The following is a 19,235-nucleotide window of genomic DNA, read 5'->3' as shown; positions in this document are numbered from 1 at the left end:
ATGACTGTTTTGTATCTGACAGTGTTTATCTTTCCTACTGACCTGCAGGGAGATCCCTGCCCCTTCTTGTGGCTTCTTCTAAATTTTACATGTGGGGTAGTGGGAGTTGGGAAACTTGTTAGATCCCTAGAAATCCACTCTTGCCATTGAGCCCCACAGCCTCTCCATCACTGAGTACATGAGGTTTTCAGGGGCTTAATCACTACCTGTCTTCCCAAGCCCTGTTGGTGATTCTTGCTCAGATTCCATTCTCTTTTCTCATGACTTTGTTTTCCCTTTTCAGGTCATTTCCTGCCAACCTGGCTTGCACAGGACCATCCCATTTATCAGCTATGCTGCTATATGTTTGAAACTGCTGCATGTTTGAACTTCTCAGTTGAGAACACAGAATGAATTATTCTTCAAAGCGTTCCTGGATCCTGATTCCATGGAGATAGGGAACTTTGCTCCAAGAGCAAGTGATCAACTCTGATCAAGTAGAAATCCTTGCTTAGGTCATAATGCAAAATTTAAAAAGCAGGAAAATATTATAAATAAAAGATGACCTAATTCTGTTAAAACCAAACTTACTGGCATGAGAATCACTACAAGAAAAAATCAAAATGTCTGTAATGTCAATATTTGGATGACATGACTATAGATTTGTTTTCAAATCTCCAAATTTCTACTACAAATTTCATGGTTTTTTAATTGAAAAATGACACAATTTAAGAAATTGTTGCAAAGAAATAATCCAGAGGCTAACGTCAAATTTATTTAAAGGACAGCTGAACTTTAATTTTTTTTTGTGGGGCACCTGGGCAGCTCAGTTGGTTAAGGGTCTGACTCTCGATTTTGGCTCAAGTCATGATCTCATGGTTCCTGAGTTTGAGCCCCATGTCGGCTCTGTCAGCACAAAGCCTGCTTGGGATTCTCTCTCCCCCTCTCTCTCTCTGCCCCTCTCTCTTTTCTCTCCCTCAGAAATAAATAAATAAATTTTAAAAAATAAATAAAATAAAATCATCTTTAAAAAGTACAGTTTAAAATCAATCAATCAATCAATAATATTCTTTTGTGATTTTACCTTGCTAAAAGAAACAGGAATTTATTTGGCTGAGTCTAGAAGCACTTGTTCTCACTTCAAGCCCTTTAAGACAGCTTTACCTTGCCTTCTACAGCTCTTTGTTTTCTTATCTTTATCTGTACTGATATTTGTGCCTGTGTGTATGTTTATCTCTATCTATTATTCCCATATTCCCATCTATAGCAGATACTGCTAGTGCCCTGCCCCCTCTCGATATTCACCTTCCCCACACAGGCCAACTCTCAGGTTTCCAACCGCCAACATCTGTAACTCTTTGCCTGAAGGCTTCCTTGGGAGACAGGAGCCTGCATAGGAGACACATTGGTAGTTACTGGAATTAGCAGGCACCTCCCTCCCCAGTAGCCCCCAACCATGACAGGAATTGATATTTGAATGCTCCCCACATCCTTGTCCCATGGGGATGAGGGCCAGTATGAGGCATGCTCTCCACTGTCTCCCAGAGTCTCCGGCAGGACTGAGTCCCACAGTGGTAATCTGCCTGGTAACACACCCTTTATTGGCTGCATATCATTTGCTGCTTTGCCTCCCCACTTTCCTATTGGTGCTTCCAAGGATCACTTCCCCAATATACAACTTTCACTCAAATCGTTTTCTCAGGGTCTGTTTCTGGGTAAATCTATCCTAATAAGATACTCACATGCATATCCATTTCCTGTAGTTCATAAGAAAATGGCTTATGGGTTATAGCTGCCTCTGAGCTAAGCCTGAGCTCAAAATGTGGCAAGACGCTGACAAAAGTAGCAGAATCTTAGGCAGCAATGCTGGAACAATGGTTAAAGTGAATCAAAGTATTAGTGCAGTACTATGTCTAGTTCTGGATGCAACATTTTTTAAAGGATATGCAACAATTGGAAATATCACCATGGCCTGATTAGGAGTTTAGGAACCTAATAATAAAGATAACAGTTAAAGGAAGTGAAGTTATTTGGCTTGGAGAATAAACTACTAACTAATGGCATAATCACTATTCAATGGTTGAAGGGGTGTCATGGACACAGTGCACTAAATTTATTCAGTGTCTTCCAGGAGCGGAACTCTGGGCAAGAGTAAAAGAAAAGCAAAATTTGGGTTCAGGGAAACAAAACCTTTTCTAATCATTAGAGTTTTCCCTTTTCGAATGCAAGATCCTAGTCCCTGGAAATACTTTAGCAGAGGGCAAAACTCACCCGAATCCATCCCATTCCTTAAAATAAGCCCAGGGCACACATGTATATGCCTCCTTAGTCCCACTGAGAGTGCATTTCTGTCACCAGCAGTTTGGTTTGAATGCCATCAGACTATCAGCCTTCCACACACCTTGCTGCTTCTACCCCCTTGTTTTCCTGGTCTTCCAATACCTTCATCCCGGATTTGTGTCTTAGTTCTGTTCTCTGGCTAGCTTCCTGGGTTAACATCGCTCACCTAGTGTGTGGGGCTGTCTGCTCTCTTTTTGTACAAGTGCAGGTAGTAGGCCTTGTACCCCAGCCCTTCCCTCCACCTATCCCACCCTCACCAGAAGTGACTCCTCACCTGCCTCTGACACAGCAAGAGGAACAGGACACAGACACGCTATCACAGGGGTGATAGCGTATTTTAAATGACTTCTAAATTTACTTCCAACTCAATAATTCTATGATTCTTTTCCTTTTCAGTGTTTGTTATGCTCATTCTTAAGCTGCTTCTTCTTCTTCTTCTTCTTCTTCTTCTTCTTAATCTATAAGCCTTGTTTCCCAAGCTACCATGAGAAAAATCAAGCCAGTTTCTGGTTTAATAGCATCATTACTTCAACTCCTTAAACTAGGCTCTCCCTTTCTCCCATGTTCCCCGCAAGCCCCGGTGGCTAGTTTTGCCTTTCACCTTGTCTAAAGGTCTGTCCTTCTGTAAAGAAGGAACCTCCAGACCATGCTTTCCCTTTGGATGATGGGCGCCCTGCTTCAGCAGTCTTACGTTACCGGCAGCTCTCCTGCAGAGGACGCTGTTCCTCACAACTATTATTGCTTTGCCAGACCTCTGGCCGGGCTCGACGGTCACCGAGTGTTGCCATGCTCTTCCGCAAGAAAGGCAGACCTTCTGCCCAGTGGGACAGCTCTTTTTGATGCCAAAAGGAGAGCTTGTTCTTCATGATGAAAACATGTGTTGTTCCAGTTGGCAGAGTTAGGATCAGTAGGTGGAAATATAAAGCTCTGGACCCCATAAGGCTCTTGGAATAAATCTTCAGAGAACTAAGCTGGGAAAACTACACGGTGTTACAACACTCATTTCCTTTTTTCGACATTTACTGAATGTCTGCTTTGCCCTAAAGTCTCACAAATCAGAAAGAAGAAAATGGATCTCAAACAAAAAGGAACTTAGAATCTACTAAGGGAAAGAGACATGCAAACCATAATGTAGTCAGATGGGAGTAAAATGCTGTGGGAATGAGAAAGGGGGACCAGCCCCTACACACTCTCCTGAGCTCTAGCGAGGAACACGAACTCACAGGCTCTGTGCTGGCTTAGGACAGAGCTCAAATCCCTGATGGGCCACTTGCTAGCTGAGAGACTCTGGGCAAGTTACTTCAGTATTCTAAAATATCCCTGTAGCAGTGGTACTGGGACGATTAAATGAGAATGTAAAGAACCTAGCAAAATGTCTGGCACAGAGTAAGTGGGTGAACATGTTGTTTCCCTTCTCTGTGATTCCCTCTCAAAATAGTCTCTGGGAAATTATCGGGGTAGTTATTCACACATCATTTGTGCTATCTGGAGCCCAGACCCAACTTCTTCAAATGTCTTCCTTATGGTGAAGTTTCTGGACTCTCTAAAAAAGGAGGTCCTTATGACCTAACAGGCAATCTAAGGGTATCTTTGGACAACACAACTGAAACTTTTTCTTTTTTCTTCTTCTCCTCCCCCTCATCCTCCTCTTCCTCCTCCTCGCCCTCCTCCTCTTTCCTCTTCTTCTTCTTCTTTTTCTTCTTCTTCTTCTTCTTCTTCTTCTTCTTCTTCTTCTTTCTTCTTCTCCTTCTCCTTCTTCTTCATCTTTTGTTTCTCATTCTCTGTCCTATGACTTTTCTCTCTGAGACATCAAGCTCCCATTTCATGATTTCTCATTCTATTCTCAAGATACAGTGAAGAACATCCCTGGTGTCTCAGCCCCTGATTCTGGAGATTCCTTCAACATCAGCTTTCCTGTATATATCTTGCTCCTACCATCTAAATACATTGCAGTCTCATGAATGTGATCCTTGTACCATCATTGCTCTCCCCTTGGACAACCCTTGGTAGATACTTTACCTTGCAGGTATCTTACGGCAGAAGATGTGAATAACAGGGGGTTACTTGTTTTGAAGACCAGTGAAGTCTCTATTGAAATAAAAGGGAATAGAACTTGAAATGTAAGGGAACAGAGGAAGGTATCACCAAAGTAAGAAACCAGGTCCCTCTAGAGTGTGAGCCTTGTGGGGCACAAATGAAACAAAGATGCAGCTTTCATATGCCTCTGTTTCCAGAGCTCTGCTAGAGATCCAGGAGTCTGTCAAGTCTCACAATTCTATCAAAAAATGCAAGACAATGTCTGCCATAGAACTGAATATTCAAATTCTGGATTTAATTTTCAATCTAGAGTTTCAGGTCCCTCCCACCTTCCACATCATCAAACTGTACTCTTCTCTATCACCCACCTGGCCTGTAGGTCTTGCATGATGTTCTCTAACTTTCATCTGGCAGACATGTTGTGAGCAAAATCAGACCATTGTAATTGTTTTTCGTACCAGTCTATTTCTCTTATTGTACCTCTTACAAAGTATGGAGAAGGAATGCACACATTTAATAAATAGAAAATATTTATTATACAGCATTATCAAGGTTATTTGACAAAGGCAGTAACGAGCCAAAGGAAAACACTTTTACAAGAAGCTAAACAATGTGAATAAGCACGTACATCAAGATGAAAAGTATCTGCATTTTTGGTATAAGGTATGTCTGTGTATATTTCCGATTTTGAACAATTATGCTGTAAGAGCTAATACTGCATTGTGTTCAGGAAAACATTTAATCATGATAATATTAGGCATTCAGAGAAATAATGTGATTGGTGTTGAATGTGTTCACCAAATGTTTCAGACTAAAACCTCAGAACAAACCGATATCTTACATTATTTGAATAGTAGAGCAGTTTTCCTGATCTATACTTACTTTTAAAAAAATCTGAATGCACAAGTCCTGTGATATCAAGGACATATGTTAGTGGCATTAAGATATAAAACATGTTTCACGAATAATAGATAGTAGGCTTTTACTTGCTAGTTTGCCAGGAAGTAGACCATCTATTAAGCATGGGAACCATCTAATTCCCTCATTCTCCTTCATTACAGTGAAAACATGGAATTGAAATCCTCGTTTCAGTCATTTTTCAACATGGAATTGAAATCCTTGTTCAGTCATTAACACCAAAGGTGTTACAAAATAATTTTTTAAAAGAAAGGCGGTCCATTCTTGTTATGGAACCGACTAAACTTGGCAGTGGAGTATGGGAAGGCATGAGAAACATGAGCCTCAAACATCGGAGCTGATGTTAAATTCTGAACAAATGATGAGGCGGGTATTTAAAGATTCTAAGATGATTTTTGGCTGAGAAATCAGCTTCCAAATGAAGGAAGCATATTAAAATATGACTGCACATAAGGCATAAACAGATATTTAAAGGGGTAAGATCCATTCCACAAATAATAGAAGAAATCAAAATGGCAACAAGAGTCACTTTTATTGGGTGTAAAAAGGAGGATATAAATGAAATGACTGGATGACACATACGTGGTTATTACAGTACACAACAAAAATATAAAGAAAAGGGATGACAGCGAAAATAGAGGAATAAAAGTACATGGAAATAAAAATTAAAAGAAAGCAAAAAGTGGTAAATAGAAAACTGGGGAAATTATGCCAGACAGAGAGGTTAGCATATGCTTTCTAAACACTGAAAGCTCAAGTCGCTGTGGAAAATCTCTTTAAAAAAATCTAAAGTGACCTGAAATCATCTCAATACTGTCATTTCAACCTTATGTTTTAATAATGATATCTGAAAATTTATAAAATGTACTTTTTTATTGTAACCCACAGTTTTTGTGAATTTTTAATACAACACGTTTTCAAGCCACTTCATTATAACATATCCACATCATAAAATATCTGAAAAATAAGTTCCCTTTTAGAAGAGGGAGGACCATCTGAGCAGCATAAGGAAACCATTGGACCACAGCACTCAAACCATCAAAGAGCTTCTGCAGATATTGGTGACAATATCTAAAACATCGTTGGAACAAAGAAATATCTATACTATATTGGAAAGACGACTTCTAGTTGCAGTGACATTGACATTACAGTGCACAAATGTTATTATCACCAGTATACAAAGACACAGGAACACATTTACTCACAAGTTACAGGAATTATTTGTCAATAGGAAGGATGACAATAGGAAGGACGTTATTTGTCATTGAACCAGCAATAGTTGCTTTGAGTACACCCTTAAGTTGGAAGATGGATTTGTGTCTGTAGTACACAGGAGAAACAACGGCACCAAATACACATACTGCATTTTAGAAGTTCAACTGGTAAGTATTATTTGCTACAGTAAATGTAAGGTAACAATTTTGCCACATGGTTTGTTCTCTTTAATTAAAGGGCAGAGAAGAGCCCCCTTGGCACAGACACAAGAAAATCCACAAAACACCTTCTGCCAGTCTCAAAACAATCGCTTGCTCTAAGCTTTTCTCCGAAATCACCAATAAGCGAGTATCAAATAGGGGACGTTATTTGTGCTGATTGTGTTCAAAGCCTCATGCTTATGTGTCCTCTTGCTTCTCAATCCTTCCTCCCTTAGCACTCCTGATGAAGCACTTTTTGGTGATGATTTTGCTCTGATCCCTGTTTTCCTAAATAGAGAGAAATCACAGAGCAGTAGGGTATCCATACACTTTTTTCCCAGCGCAACAAGGCTGGCCCTGGGTCAGGTGCAATGGGTGAAGGGAGGCTCCTGAAGACCAGGAGTCTGTGGGCTCAGGAAGGAGAAGGGCTGGAGAAAAATGAGCTGCCGTCCCATGGGTGGTTCCACGCCTGCCCCTCCTTCACCCACCTGCTCTGTCTGGCTCCAGCCTGCTCACTAAGAATACCACGAACACCATGATGTCCACTAACGATTCACCTGGCTGGTCCACATGTGCTGTCTCTTTTCAAGCTGGCCAAGTGTGTGTGGGCATGTCTATCTATGCACAATGTCCAAAAGAGGAGATTATTCGTGTTGATTTATTTATTTATTGACTTATTATTTATTTATTCATTCATTTATGTGGTGAAAGTTGTTTATCATATGGGATTGTGCTTTGTCAGAATTCCCTTTCTTCCCAGAGAAGGCTTTTGAATAATTGAAGAATCGGGATCCTCGCCTGGATCCCCTTTTGCTTGCAGAGCACAGTTCCCTCTGGCCTTCCCTACGGCAGCAGCATTATCCTCCTCGCCTGCTGACTTCACCCTCCTCCCCCCATCTCCTCCTCCCAGCCGTCGGCTCATCTCCGGAGGTGCTGGTGCTCCCTGGTTTTTCTTGCTGTCCCCGCGGACACCTCCTCCCTACAGGGTGGAGGAGCTTTGCTTGTAGTCCCTCAGAATGACGGAGGCGTAGGTCACGTTGGGAGGGGTGCAGAGCACCGACTCGGACACGGGGGAGCTGGGCCCCGAGCTGCCGGAGGCCACCGAGTCGCGGAAAGGCGACGGAGGCGTCAGAGCAGGTGAATCCTCGGGGAGGGGTTTGCTGGCCGCCTGCAGGTCCTCGTCTTCCTCCTCCAGCTCGTCTTCCTCGGTGTTCCCTTCCCGCTCGTACAAGTACTCCTGGAGGAGCTTAAACCTCTCGCTGTCGTCCTCATCCTCGTCTTCTGCCGGCGGGGAGGCGGGCTCCTCCCCGAAGGTGCTCAGCTGCAGCGGGAGCATTTGCAGGTGCTGCGGGGGCGCCGGGGGCGGGTACAGCGAGCGCACCCCGTTCCCCGGACCCCCGGGGACTGCGAGCACCGCGTTGAAATCGGGGATCCCGGTGCTGAAATTGTTGACCACTCCCTGTAGCTGGTCCATCAGGGATTTCTGCGGTGGCGGTGGCTGCTGGAGGGGAGGGGGCAAGCCCTTGGGGATGGCCGGGTCGGCCAGGAAGAGGGGGGTCTCCTCTGTGGTCAGGTGGGGCGGCAGAGGTGGGGTGCTCACCGCGGTTGGCACACGTCGGTGCACCACCATGGAAGGGCTGTTGGGAGGGCTGAAGCCGACCGGCTGGGCATCCTCCTCCTCCACGTTGTAAAGGGTCTTGGTGCTGGTATCGGAAAAGGTCAGGCTCTTGCCAGAGCCCTGGTAACTTTTAGTGAGGGGCTTGATGACGGCTGTTTGGTTGCAGGCCGTCTCATTGGTCTTCACGTGCACAGAGAGGCGGTGCCACATGTGCTGTCCCTTGGGCACCTGTCTTCCACCTGGTTCAGACCATGACACAGACTTGCCATTAGAACTATGAACAAAATAGAGATGGATTTATTTGCAGATAGATCATGCACACAGGATAAGATACATACAAATTATATGCAATCCCAGCTCAAGGCAATTTGATTCCCCCCACCCCCACCCCGCTCCCGCGAGCGACTGTAGGTCTGGCGGCCAAGCCCTCAATCTCCCCTTATTACAGGTCAAAGGCCAAAAGCTGCAGCGACCCCAGGTGGCCTCTGTAGCTGCAGTCAGTGATTCCATTCACCCCAGGACAAGGCAGAACGTTTTGCCCCTGAACAAGTTGTAGGGGAGAAAAGCCGGCCTGTTACGCAAGCAGCTATTTTCATTTAGGTCTGAGATTTCACAAAGTTATTATACACCCACGTACACACGCACACGCCTAAGGTAACAACAAAATTGTCACTCTGTGCAAGCCTTTGAAAGATTCCAAAACTGATGGAGGAACCAAAAAATAAAACTACAGTTACACAGGGACAACAGAATATAACGACCATAGCTCTTGTCGCCCTTTCTTCTCAGTCCCTGGAACAAATCAAAGCTTTTCTCATCGTGTGCAGGTACCAGAGCAGCGTGGTCATACACACGGCAGCTGTACGGAGGAGAAGAAACCAGATGAGGGAAAACCCAGACCCACATTCCCTTTAAGTGTGTCACAAAGGTTGCTTTTCTTTTTGTTTCAATGCATCATCCCCGACACTTACAATGGACCGCAATTCACATAAAGGCCCTGATTCACAGCGGCTGGTTTGGGATTTCCACGCTGGGGATTTTTAACTAGGTAGTGTTAAGGAAGTCCAGCAAAATACAGATGGTTAGACCCTGGGTTAGTCCTTCAGCATAGTTTGTGATGCAAATGAGACGAAACGAAGATTCAGAGAAAGCAGAAGTTACTCAGACAAAAGCCCCTCCATGGCCTTTTCCTCGCTGAGCTTTGGAGAAGAAAAATGTTGGGGTACCAGCAGGACTCCAGCTTTATTGGCTTATATCTTCGTGGGACCATTTTCAAACCAATTAAATAGAAAGGGGAGGAGGAGGGGGAGGAGAAGGAGGAGGAGGGGGAGGAGGAGGAGGAAGGGGAGGAGGAGGAGGAGGAGAGGGAGGATGGGGAGGAGGGGGAGGAGGAGGGGGAGGAGGGGGAGGAGGGGGAGGAGGGGAGGAGGAGGGGGAGGAGGGGAGAAGGAGGGCGAGGAGGGGGAGGAGGAGGGGGAGGGGGAGGGGAGGAGGGGGAGGGGAGGAGGGGAGAAGGAGGGCGAGGAGGGGGAGGAGGAGGGGGAGGGGGAGGGGAGGAGGGGGAGGGGAGGAGGGGGAGGGGGAGGGGAAGGGGAGGAGGGGGAGGGGAAAGAAGAAGAAGAAAAAGAAGAAGAAGAAGGAGAAGAAGGAGGAGAAGAAGGAGGAGAAGAAGGAGGAGGAGGGAAAGAGATGTACATGTACTCAAACTCTATTCTGTATGTTGTAATTAATAACTCAGGTCTTGCTTTTGGACTTTTAGCTTTTTTTTTTTTTTTTTTTTTCTGTATAACTCTCAGCAGATGGTGGTGCCTTGCCACAGCATACTATTAATAACAGCAGTGTTAATACTTAAATCAGGAAGTTTATTTTTTCGTGTATGTGTGTGTGTTCAGTTTGCTTTTTCACTGTATCCGTGAAAACAACAGAGAAAGTAGCACAATGTTAACACATTTTTGACATTAAAAGGAATAGGGATAAGGAACAGTGTTTTTCTTAGGTGGATGTGTGAAATAGACTATTTTGTATCATGGTCTTTTGTTTGGGAAAATGTATGAAATGATCAGTAGCTAATATAATGGTTTATTTAATCATTTTGAAAATACAAGAATGAGTACTTCAAAATTATGTGTGTGTCACATTTACAATGACAATAACGTTTTGACATTTTATATATTATTATCTTGAAAAGGGAAGTGAGCCACTAAGTGCAGAATGTTAAAGAAATTCTGATACCTATTACAGAAAATTCTGGATAAAGAAGTCCCAAAATAGGTACAGTAGCTAAAATTTTGATCTCATTATTTGGGAAAAGGTAGTTCTTCTATATAGCTTATAATTTATATGCTGTATTTTTAACTGTCTAGGAAAAATCCTATCTCCAAAATACGATATGAAAATTAATATTTCTCTTAAATATATGCTTACTATATTCCTTGAGAATGTAGAAGTCCTTGTAAATGCAAAATTACAGACTTTTCAGCTTCCACACTCATATTAGAATACCTGACTTTCTTCCGAGTTGAGTCAACTCAAAAACAGATGATTAATGTTCCCAGTATGAACAGTCAACCAGCCAGCAGGCAGGACCATAATCCACAGTTCCTCTTCTGAGTTTGAAACCCTAGGTAAATTCCAGCTTCCTTCTTTCCCAATTTCCTCCACTCCCTACTCTACTCACACCATTTTTCTCTTGGTGCAATCATTATGACCCTTCCAGAAAGTATAAAACCACTGATTTGCCTCTTGCCTTGCCTTTTAACTATGCTTTAGTATACCATCCAACCTCAATCATTTGCATCCCTTTTAATTGCAATGGAAACACTTTTTCCTTCTCCTAATGCCTGCCTCTCAATGCTTTTTTTTTTTATTAAATTTTTTTTAACGTTTATTTATTTTTGAGACAGAGAGAGACAGAGCATGAACGGGGGAGGGTCAGAGAGAGAGAGGGAGACACAGAATCCGAAGCAGGCTCCGGGCTCTGAGCTGTCAGCACAGAGCCCGACACGGGGCTTGAACTCACGAACCGCGAGATCATGACCTGAGCCAAAGTCGGAGGCTTAACCGACTGAGCCACCCAGGCGCCCCTCAATGCTTATTTTTTTTTAGAAATCATTAAACTAGAAGGATGCCTTGTGTCTTCATTTAGTCGTGTGTGTGTGTTTAAGATATAAGTCTCTTGAGAGCTAGTCTACACCTCACTTCACCACCGGGCTTATATTCCTCAACAAAATGTCACTCCAGTCTCCACATATGCTGGCAAAAAGGTATGCCTGTATTTCTGGGACCTACTTCACTCACTCATTCGCTCGCTCACTCACTCACTCACTCAAGCTACCTCACTGCCCAGGATTCTACGTGGGCCTTTTTAAAAATCATGTGCTTCCCTATGTTAATGGTATTATTAATCACCTTGCATATAGATGTAATCATAACTTAGTTCTGTTTTAATCCAATACCTTTCTTATTCTTGTAATGGAAGATTTTCACCCTGGCCGTCAAAATTAGCAGCTTTTCCTTCCCTTCAGAGTCTTGTTCCAGATTTGCAGTAAAGTACTGTTTAATTAGGAAGCCGTTCTAATGTCCCAGGGCATTTATCAGATTAAGAAAATTAGATTCACCTTTTTTTTTTCCCAAGGACAAAATAAATTGCTTCCTGAAAACCAGAGATAGTGAAGGAAATGTATCATCTCATAGAAACGGCAGCGCAGAGTATAAACCTTGGTCCTTCTGAATTAGTTGTTTCTGACGTGTGGTCCATATACAGCTTGAATGGTCCATGAATCTACAAATGCGATAAGCTTTGCTTTTAGACTGAATCAATGTTATGTCTTCACAGATTATGCACTGCTATTTTCAAATGCATGTAAACGCTATTGTGACAAAGTGTGCTGCTAGGTACAAGCGTAGCTAAATTCTGAGAAGCTTTTTGTGTTTTTTGTTCAAGCGGCCACTAAAAAAAATACAACTACTATCATCAATTGGGGGGAGGGCTTAATAAGCATTTTGGTGTGAAAAGGGATTAGCTTACTTGCAAAGGTTCAGAGCCCATGGCCATGATATTGAGAGGAGAAAAATGTATAAAATATGGGGCAGCAAAAAGGCATACGTGCATTATAAAAATGCAATATTACTGTGAAATAAATCTTCCATTTAACCCTAGATAACTTCAATACCTTCTGTTTCGGCCATCAGCGTCTTCCTTCTATTATTTAACTTTTTTCGGTTTCCTGATCTTAGGTAAAGTAACCTAGTCTAGAAACACCCCATAATTGTCACACGGCATGCCCTCTTGCTCTCACTTCAGAAGACAGACATGAGGCCTGAAACAATCGTATATTTGGAGACCGAGTGCAGTAGCATTTGGCTTGAATACCTCAGGTGGCTACATGTCTTTATGAATACTGACGTTATTGGAGGAAACGGCTGTTAGGCCGGCGAGGAACCAGGACTAGAGGGTGAGCTAGACAGGGAGTGTGCAGGGCCAAGGGGGCCTGGGGCTGCACTCCAGCTCTGACAGGCTTGGGGTCTTGCTTTGATCTTTCTTTCATTAGGTGAGTACGACGATCCCCTCCAGTCAGAAAATCCGGGATTTGCAGCACTTGGGAGAGTGGCTGGAAGTGGGTGGTGTAAACAGATGAGTTCATCTTCGGCATTCAGGGTGATCTCTCTGTTTTATTTGTTTCAGTAAGTACTAGTTACATCTGCCGAGTACACTGCTCTCTGCTCCAGAGAGGTCTAAAATGGGAATCACAGTGGGTGGGTGTTTGAGATCAGGAGGGAAGCATCCTGCACAAGCTGCCTGAGGGGAAGCTTACACAACACCTGTCTCCCTTATGTCCGATTCAAGTCTTGGCCACGAGGCTTAATAGCTTCACAACAGACATAAGGACGGCATCCAGAGAGCCCACAGACAAGGCAAGACCTTCACATAGGAGGGTGGAGACTCACTCCTTGCAACCTGAGGAGGTTAGCATTTGCTTTCTCTGAAAATGCAAATGGAAACAGGAAATGCCATTGAGTCCCAGCATGGAGAGAATGGCTTACCAAGCTAAGAAAATAAACCAGAGCTACAGGCTTATGGGCAGTTCTGCTGAGGTCATGCAGCTACAGTTGGGACTCACGCCGGGCCTTTCAAAATGGCTGCTGCTGCCCCAACTGAGACACTCCGGAAGGAATGCCAGAGATGCGCTGGACGAATACCTCACCTCTACCTGCTTCAGCGAGCTGGGACCGGAATGAAGTCTGAGGAGCGATTCTTGTAGAATCGCAGGCATAGGAACTATTTGAAACCGTATGAGTCAGACTCTTGTTTTCTCAGGTGATGCAAAGTTAGTCTTCAGTACAAAGGACTTCCACTGATGCCAGTTACACTTTTGAAAGCTTTCCAGAAAAATCTGGATATTCAGTACACAGTTTCCAGGAGCCTATGTGAACATAATTAAAGTTTCTCACCTTTTGATTCACTACTAGTAAGGTAGAAAATCTCTAAATGTATTATTGGAGACAAATGCTTTTTGACTACATGGGAACTTGGTAGTTTCTGCTGATACCAGTCTTAAATGGCATTGTGAATTTTATCCCTCACCTCGGATTCTAACATCATAAGCTAGTCAGAGAACCACTTGGCCTGCTCAAATTGACAATATCACAAAGTCTAAACATACAGTCCTCCTTTTAAAGTATTTAGGTTAATCACATTCTATACGTTAAAGCTATATGATACAGGATAAAAGATAACACAAAGGAAATCAGTTTGCACTAACAGGCGTGTGCTTTCTTCAATGAATCAATTAAGAAAAAGACATCCACAAATAAAATTACCTCATCAAAGTCAATAAAGTATGGAAGGCTCCATGAACTTTGGGCATAAGGTGTACTGTCTTGAGAAAACTGACAAATCTGTTTTGAACCAATGAGTAGAATTCTGATGGTTCCTGAGGTTTTTCTGAGTACATTTTAAATGGCTACTCGTTCAACCTAATCGTGATTAACAGCTGAGGAAAGAAATTCCCATGCTAGATTATGTTCCCTTTGAAGGAACTTCAAGTCAAGCATTATTGTGTCATCTATGCTCCATGCTACCAGACCTGTAATTTCCATAGCAAGTCATGTGATGTTCCTCAGCTCTGACCTGGAGTCCTTGTGGTTTGCTCTGGAAACATAGGGCCCTATGGGGCAGGATAGATATAGGCAGACCATAATGGTCCAGTAGGAAGCTTTATCTGCATCACTAGCCCCTTTGCCTTGATTGTTCAAAGCTGTAGGAACTGAAGGTCACAGTGAGAATATCTTTTTTGCTGTTGTTTGTTGAGAAACAACAAAGGCTAAAAATAGTCTCTTTTCCATCTTTTCTGGATCCTTCATAGTCTCCAGAAAGAAGGCTTGAATAGATCCCATTCTGAGAGTTCTTAACAGCCAACCTATTAGCTTTGCTGATCGTTGCATTTTTTTTTTTTTCTGTTTTGTCACCTACCAAGAATGTACCCACTTTCAGCCTCTGCTTTTGCTTTTAGGCACTCACCTTGAAGTCATGAAATGTTAGGTGACTCTCCTCTCTTTCTGGCCCTGCTGTCATGGCAGGACAAGCACATCTACTATTCCCATCAATCCCTTTTGACAGGCAGCCAGCAGCTGTCATGACCAGGATCTCCTTGCTGTGCCCTCGGTCAGACTCAACTCACGCTGCAAGAAATGCTCAATGCCTTTTGACCTGGGAAAATTGCAGAGGTTGCATCCAAGCAGACGAGAGTGGCTCTGATCTAGATGTGCAGAGGCCCCCTGACTACCACCTGAAACGTCCTGGCAGGGCTACCATATTTTTCCCTCTAAGAGTCAGTATGATTCGACTGAGACCGCACTCTTTCTATTTGGGCTTTTGAAGGGAATATCAGAACACAGACTTCCCAATGCACTCCACTGAGTGAAGAAAAGAGACTCCATGGCCTCATATACTGTCCTCCACAGCCAGGTTCAGTAGCAGACATTTGAACCAATTGGGCTCTTCTCATCTGAAGAGCTATTCAGGCCACAGACACCTCATCAGTGGGCTCCCTCCTGCTGCAGGAATGTGTACCTTTGACTCTCCCAGGAGTTTGAAGGGCTGTAAAGGAACAGCTGAAAATGACCACAGACTCCGTGCACAATGAATTGAACATGGTCTATGTTCTTTTGTTAACTTAAAGAGACACTGTCAAGATCTAAAGGTCAAAAATTGGACCAAACATGCACCATTTTTATCAGATGGGGCAAAATCTGATAAAAACACTCAGAATCCTGGGGAAATAACCACATTTCCTTTTTATAAAACTCTCTTTTCATGGGATTCACAAAACTTTTGTTTTGTGCTCCCCAGGGTGCGGGAGGCTCACAGCAGAGGCTCATGTTGGTGTCCAACCCCTCAAACTGACATTATGGAACTCTCCATAAGTTCAAGTTATGGCTTGTGCTTTAATGCAGACAGGATCATTTCAAACATTTGTGCAACAGCAAAAAGGCAAAAGAAAAAAAAAAAGAAAAGAAAAAAAAAAGCAAAGAAAGAGCTCTGTTTGCCAAGGAAAAGCTGACAAATTTAAGAAGGGGGGAAATTCACTTTCGAGCTTGTGAGTGGGAGTCACAAACAAAAGCGAATCTCCAGTGTTGGAAAAAGTGTTGCGTCTTGCTTTGAAACTTAAAAAAGCAAAAAGACTAACAACTTGACAGTGTCCCTTTAAGAACGATGGACAAATTAAGGCGGTCGTGCAAACCATGGCACGTAAATGGTTCCTCATTCTTGATGGCATGCACCACATCTGTTTCCATGTTAGAAAGTGGCAAAACCCAGGAGAGAGAAAGCAAGGGGCCAACCACTCTATTTTCCACGCAGCTTCTCTTACACATTCACTGCAGTGTGGGGGTTTTCAAAGCTGCTCATGTGCCGACGGACACTGGCTGGTGGGCGGGAATTCTGGCTGCCTCTTCCTGAAGATTGAAAAGAAAAAGACACCCAGTGAGTGAGTGCTTACACACGTGTACAGATACAGCGATGACGCCACTCAGGTGGTGCCTGGGCCTGGGCCTAGCCTGTCTCCTGAGCCTTTCTCCACGTCATCCCCACCCCCGTGTCCTGTGTCTGCCTCGCCCTGCCTGGCTGCTTCTCACTGCCACGCTCGTTTCCGAAAGCCACGTCAGTGGAGTGCATTCTTTCTTTTCCCTTAGGAGACCATCTCTTTCCAAGTGGCGGATGCTTTTGCTGCTGTATGTCTGTCCAGAATCAGCCCTTTTCCTCCACTCTTCACGTCCCCCTTTCTTCCTGGCGGCAGTGGGCTCCACCTGCACTCACACTGTTACAGGCAGAATCTTCCTGCCGACCATTCTTCTTTAAGGCCGTTCACGGATTAATGTCTTACGTCGCGAATTTTAGTTGCATTGCTAATTTTCCTTATTATTTTATCACAAAGGCATAATTGTCACTTCCTATAAAATCACATTTATCTCTTGGCCACAGGACAGAGTATGTCTGATGGTAGAGAGAGGGGGAATGGCAAGAGATTGGAGGCATCTGCCACATGGGGGAGAATGCGGTCTCATTCCTTGGTTAGATGTCTCCTTACACAGCACATAGGATGACCTGAGAAGGGGAGAAGAGCACTGACTGGTCATGACAAGGTTAATGGAGCGACCGTGGGCAGCTGGCCTTTCCATCTTTTGTTAGGGTGAAGAGACATGGGCTTTCCCATGAGTTAAGTAGCACTCAGTGGGATAAAGCCATCTTGTTATCACTCCACATAAGACGGCTGCCAATCAGAGAAAAGAATTTCGGGGAACAAGATGATAAAGCAGCAGGTGCTGTGGGCGCTATGGATGTGGTTGGTTGAATTGGGGGGAATGTTGATATTAAGGAACTCTCGGTGATGAAGTCCCTTATAGCGGTCCCTAAAAACTCACAACGATTCCCTGTGTATCAGCATTAGGCCACCTACCCCAAGATCCTGGTGACAGTTTTCCAGTGTTAATCAGAAGAGGGCCACAACGGCTGCAGGCAAGTCAAAGACTTTTGCTACGTTCCCTGTCTCTTTTTTTCCCATTAAAGCAGACAGGAGGGGAAACACAAGAGGAAGGAGACAGAGATATTGTAGGAACAGATCACATCCCTCCTCATTCCACATTTTTCAGGCAGAGGCCTGATACGTGCTAGGAAGGAGAGATGTGAGTTTGAAATTTGGAAAAGAGTATTCTGGAATAGCTTTTTAATACCTGAAATCAAGGAATCTGATATGAATATCGAAGGTGGGAAACAAAGTTTTCCATAGCACAGTTGAAGATAAAAGAGAAAAATTAAAATTAATCAATATCTGTATTTCTGCCAAGTTTGGGCCATTCAATAAAATAGTACATGATCTGCCCGGAACAATTTGAAATCCTCACCCAGAGATAAAAACTCAAAACACCTTCATGTAACTTTGTTACTACTGCAATAGTCCATTTATTTAAAACAAACAAAGAGATAATGTTTGCTATTAAACTTGTCAAAGTAACATGTCCTTGACATTTAATATGCCCACCTGAAATCACAAAAAGTCATGAAAACATCAGCAACTAGGTGACCAGGGATAAAAGTATGATGTATGGGTGTATAAGTGAAATTATCAGTAAGAAAAGATTATTTAACCTACAAAATAATAAAACAACTTCATTTCTCATGAAGGAAGGCAGAAAATACATTCAAAGGATTCCCTTGCTAAACTGCCTGCATCCCTTGAATCCCAAGTTAATGCTACTGTAGATAATGTCTACATGTGGCCCGGTCCAGTGGGCTGGCTTCAGGGTCCTGTGTCTAATACGGATGCACAGTGGGTCCCTCATCAGAAGGGCCCTGCACTTGGGATTTCGTGGTCTATGGTCATCATTTTGAGATCTGTAATCATTTAATCATTTGATTTGTGTTTTGTAAGTGTTGTGTGCTGGAGAGATGGAGTGCTCTCCAGGGGCTTAGAGCCTCAGCTTACCCATGGTCCTGCCTCCCTGACTTCCCTGGTGCTCCCTGGGACCCTCCGAGCTCTCTGAGCTCTCCACTATCTGGCCCTGCCCAGGGATCGACCGCTGCCACTCTCTACCACTGGCAGGGGCCTCTGGACACAGTGCAGGAAGATCAGGTCAGGGTCGGGTGCATCTCCAGGCCACCCCCTCCTGGACTAGCAGGGCCACTGTGCACTTAACAGGCAACAGCGTAGGGGTGAGCCTCTCACCCCTCCTCCACCCTTTTAGTCCATGTGCTGTTTTTTTTAATATCCTTCGAGATCACCAGTCTACCAAGGGCTAGGGCAGGAGGGAGAGAAGGGGAGAGGCTTGGTTCAATTTCCCTGTGGTGTCTTTCCAGTGACCAGTGGGAGGGGAACCTAGCAGCCTGAGGGCTGCACCTGTATGGGGTCACGCAGTGGAGGCTGGGGGGCCTGGAAAAGTCTGCACTTGCCCCTAGGTATCACCCCCGCTGCGCAGCATTAAATGGCAAATGAAAAACACAAGGACACGTTGAGAGAGAGACCAGAGGAGAAAAGAAAAGGCTTTATATTGTAGTCTCTAACATTTCCTCTGGTTTTCAACCAGGGGCCTCATGCTTCCTTTCTGCACTGGGCTGTGCAAATGATGTAGCTGGTCTTGTCTGCTGGGTCTGTGTATGCTGTTAAAAAAACCACAGGGAAACACCTTGACGGCTCAGAGACTTGACACGGTGACATTAGCAGAGGTGCACAGAGTATGGCCTGCCCAGACAGATAGCACTTGTGTCCCCTGGGGATGGGGTGGGAGCTCTCTGGCCTCTGTCACTGACTTGGAATTACCGCTGCACTCAGTGGACAGTTCTGGGTTCCTTCATGGGTTGCAGCCATACTGACAGCCAAACTCCACATGGTCACTCCCAGGAATCCCAAAGCCACCTTAATTAACTATTGATT

General features: G+C 44.0%; 1 protein-coding gene across 1 annotated transcript in view; it reads right to left on the bottom strand.

Annotated features, from left to right (window-relative positions):
* Positions 1 to 7,668: 7,668 nt before the first annotated feature.
* Positions 7,669 to 19,235, bottom strand: part of GRM1 (glutamate metabotropic receptor 1) — a 462,841-nt gene continuing 451,274 nt past the window's right edge. The window contains exon 11 of the mRNA XM_042985360.1: positions 7,669 to 8,581. Within this exon, the coding sequence (XP_042841294.1) occupies positions 7,669 to 8,581 (913 nt within the window). The remainder of the gene's footprint in view (positions 8,582 to 19,235) is intronic.

Source organism: Panthera tigris, chromosome B2 (assembly GCF_018350195.1).
Source record: "Panthera tigris isolate Pti1 chromosome B2, P.tigris_Pti1_mat1.1, whole genome shotgun sequence".
Classification (NCBI taxonomy): Eukaryota; Metazoa; Chordata; class Mammalia; order Carnivora; family Felidae; genus Panthera; species Panthera tigris.
Note: the sequence above shows the minus strand (reverse complement) of the source record. Positions and strands in the feature narration are given on the sequence as shown.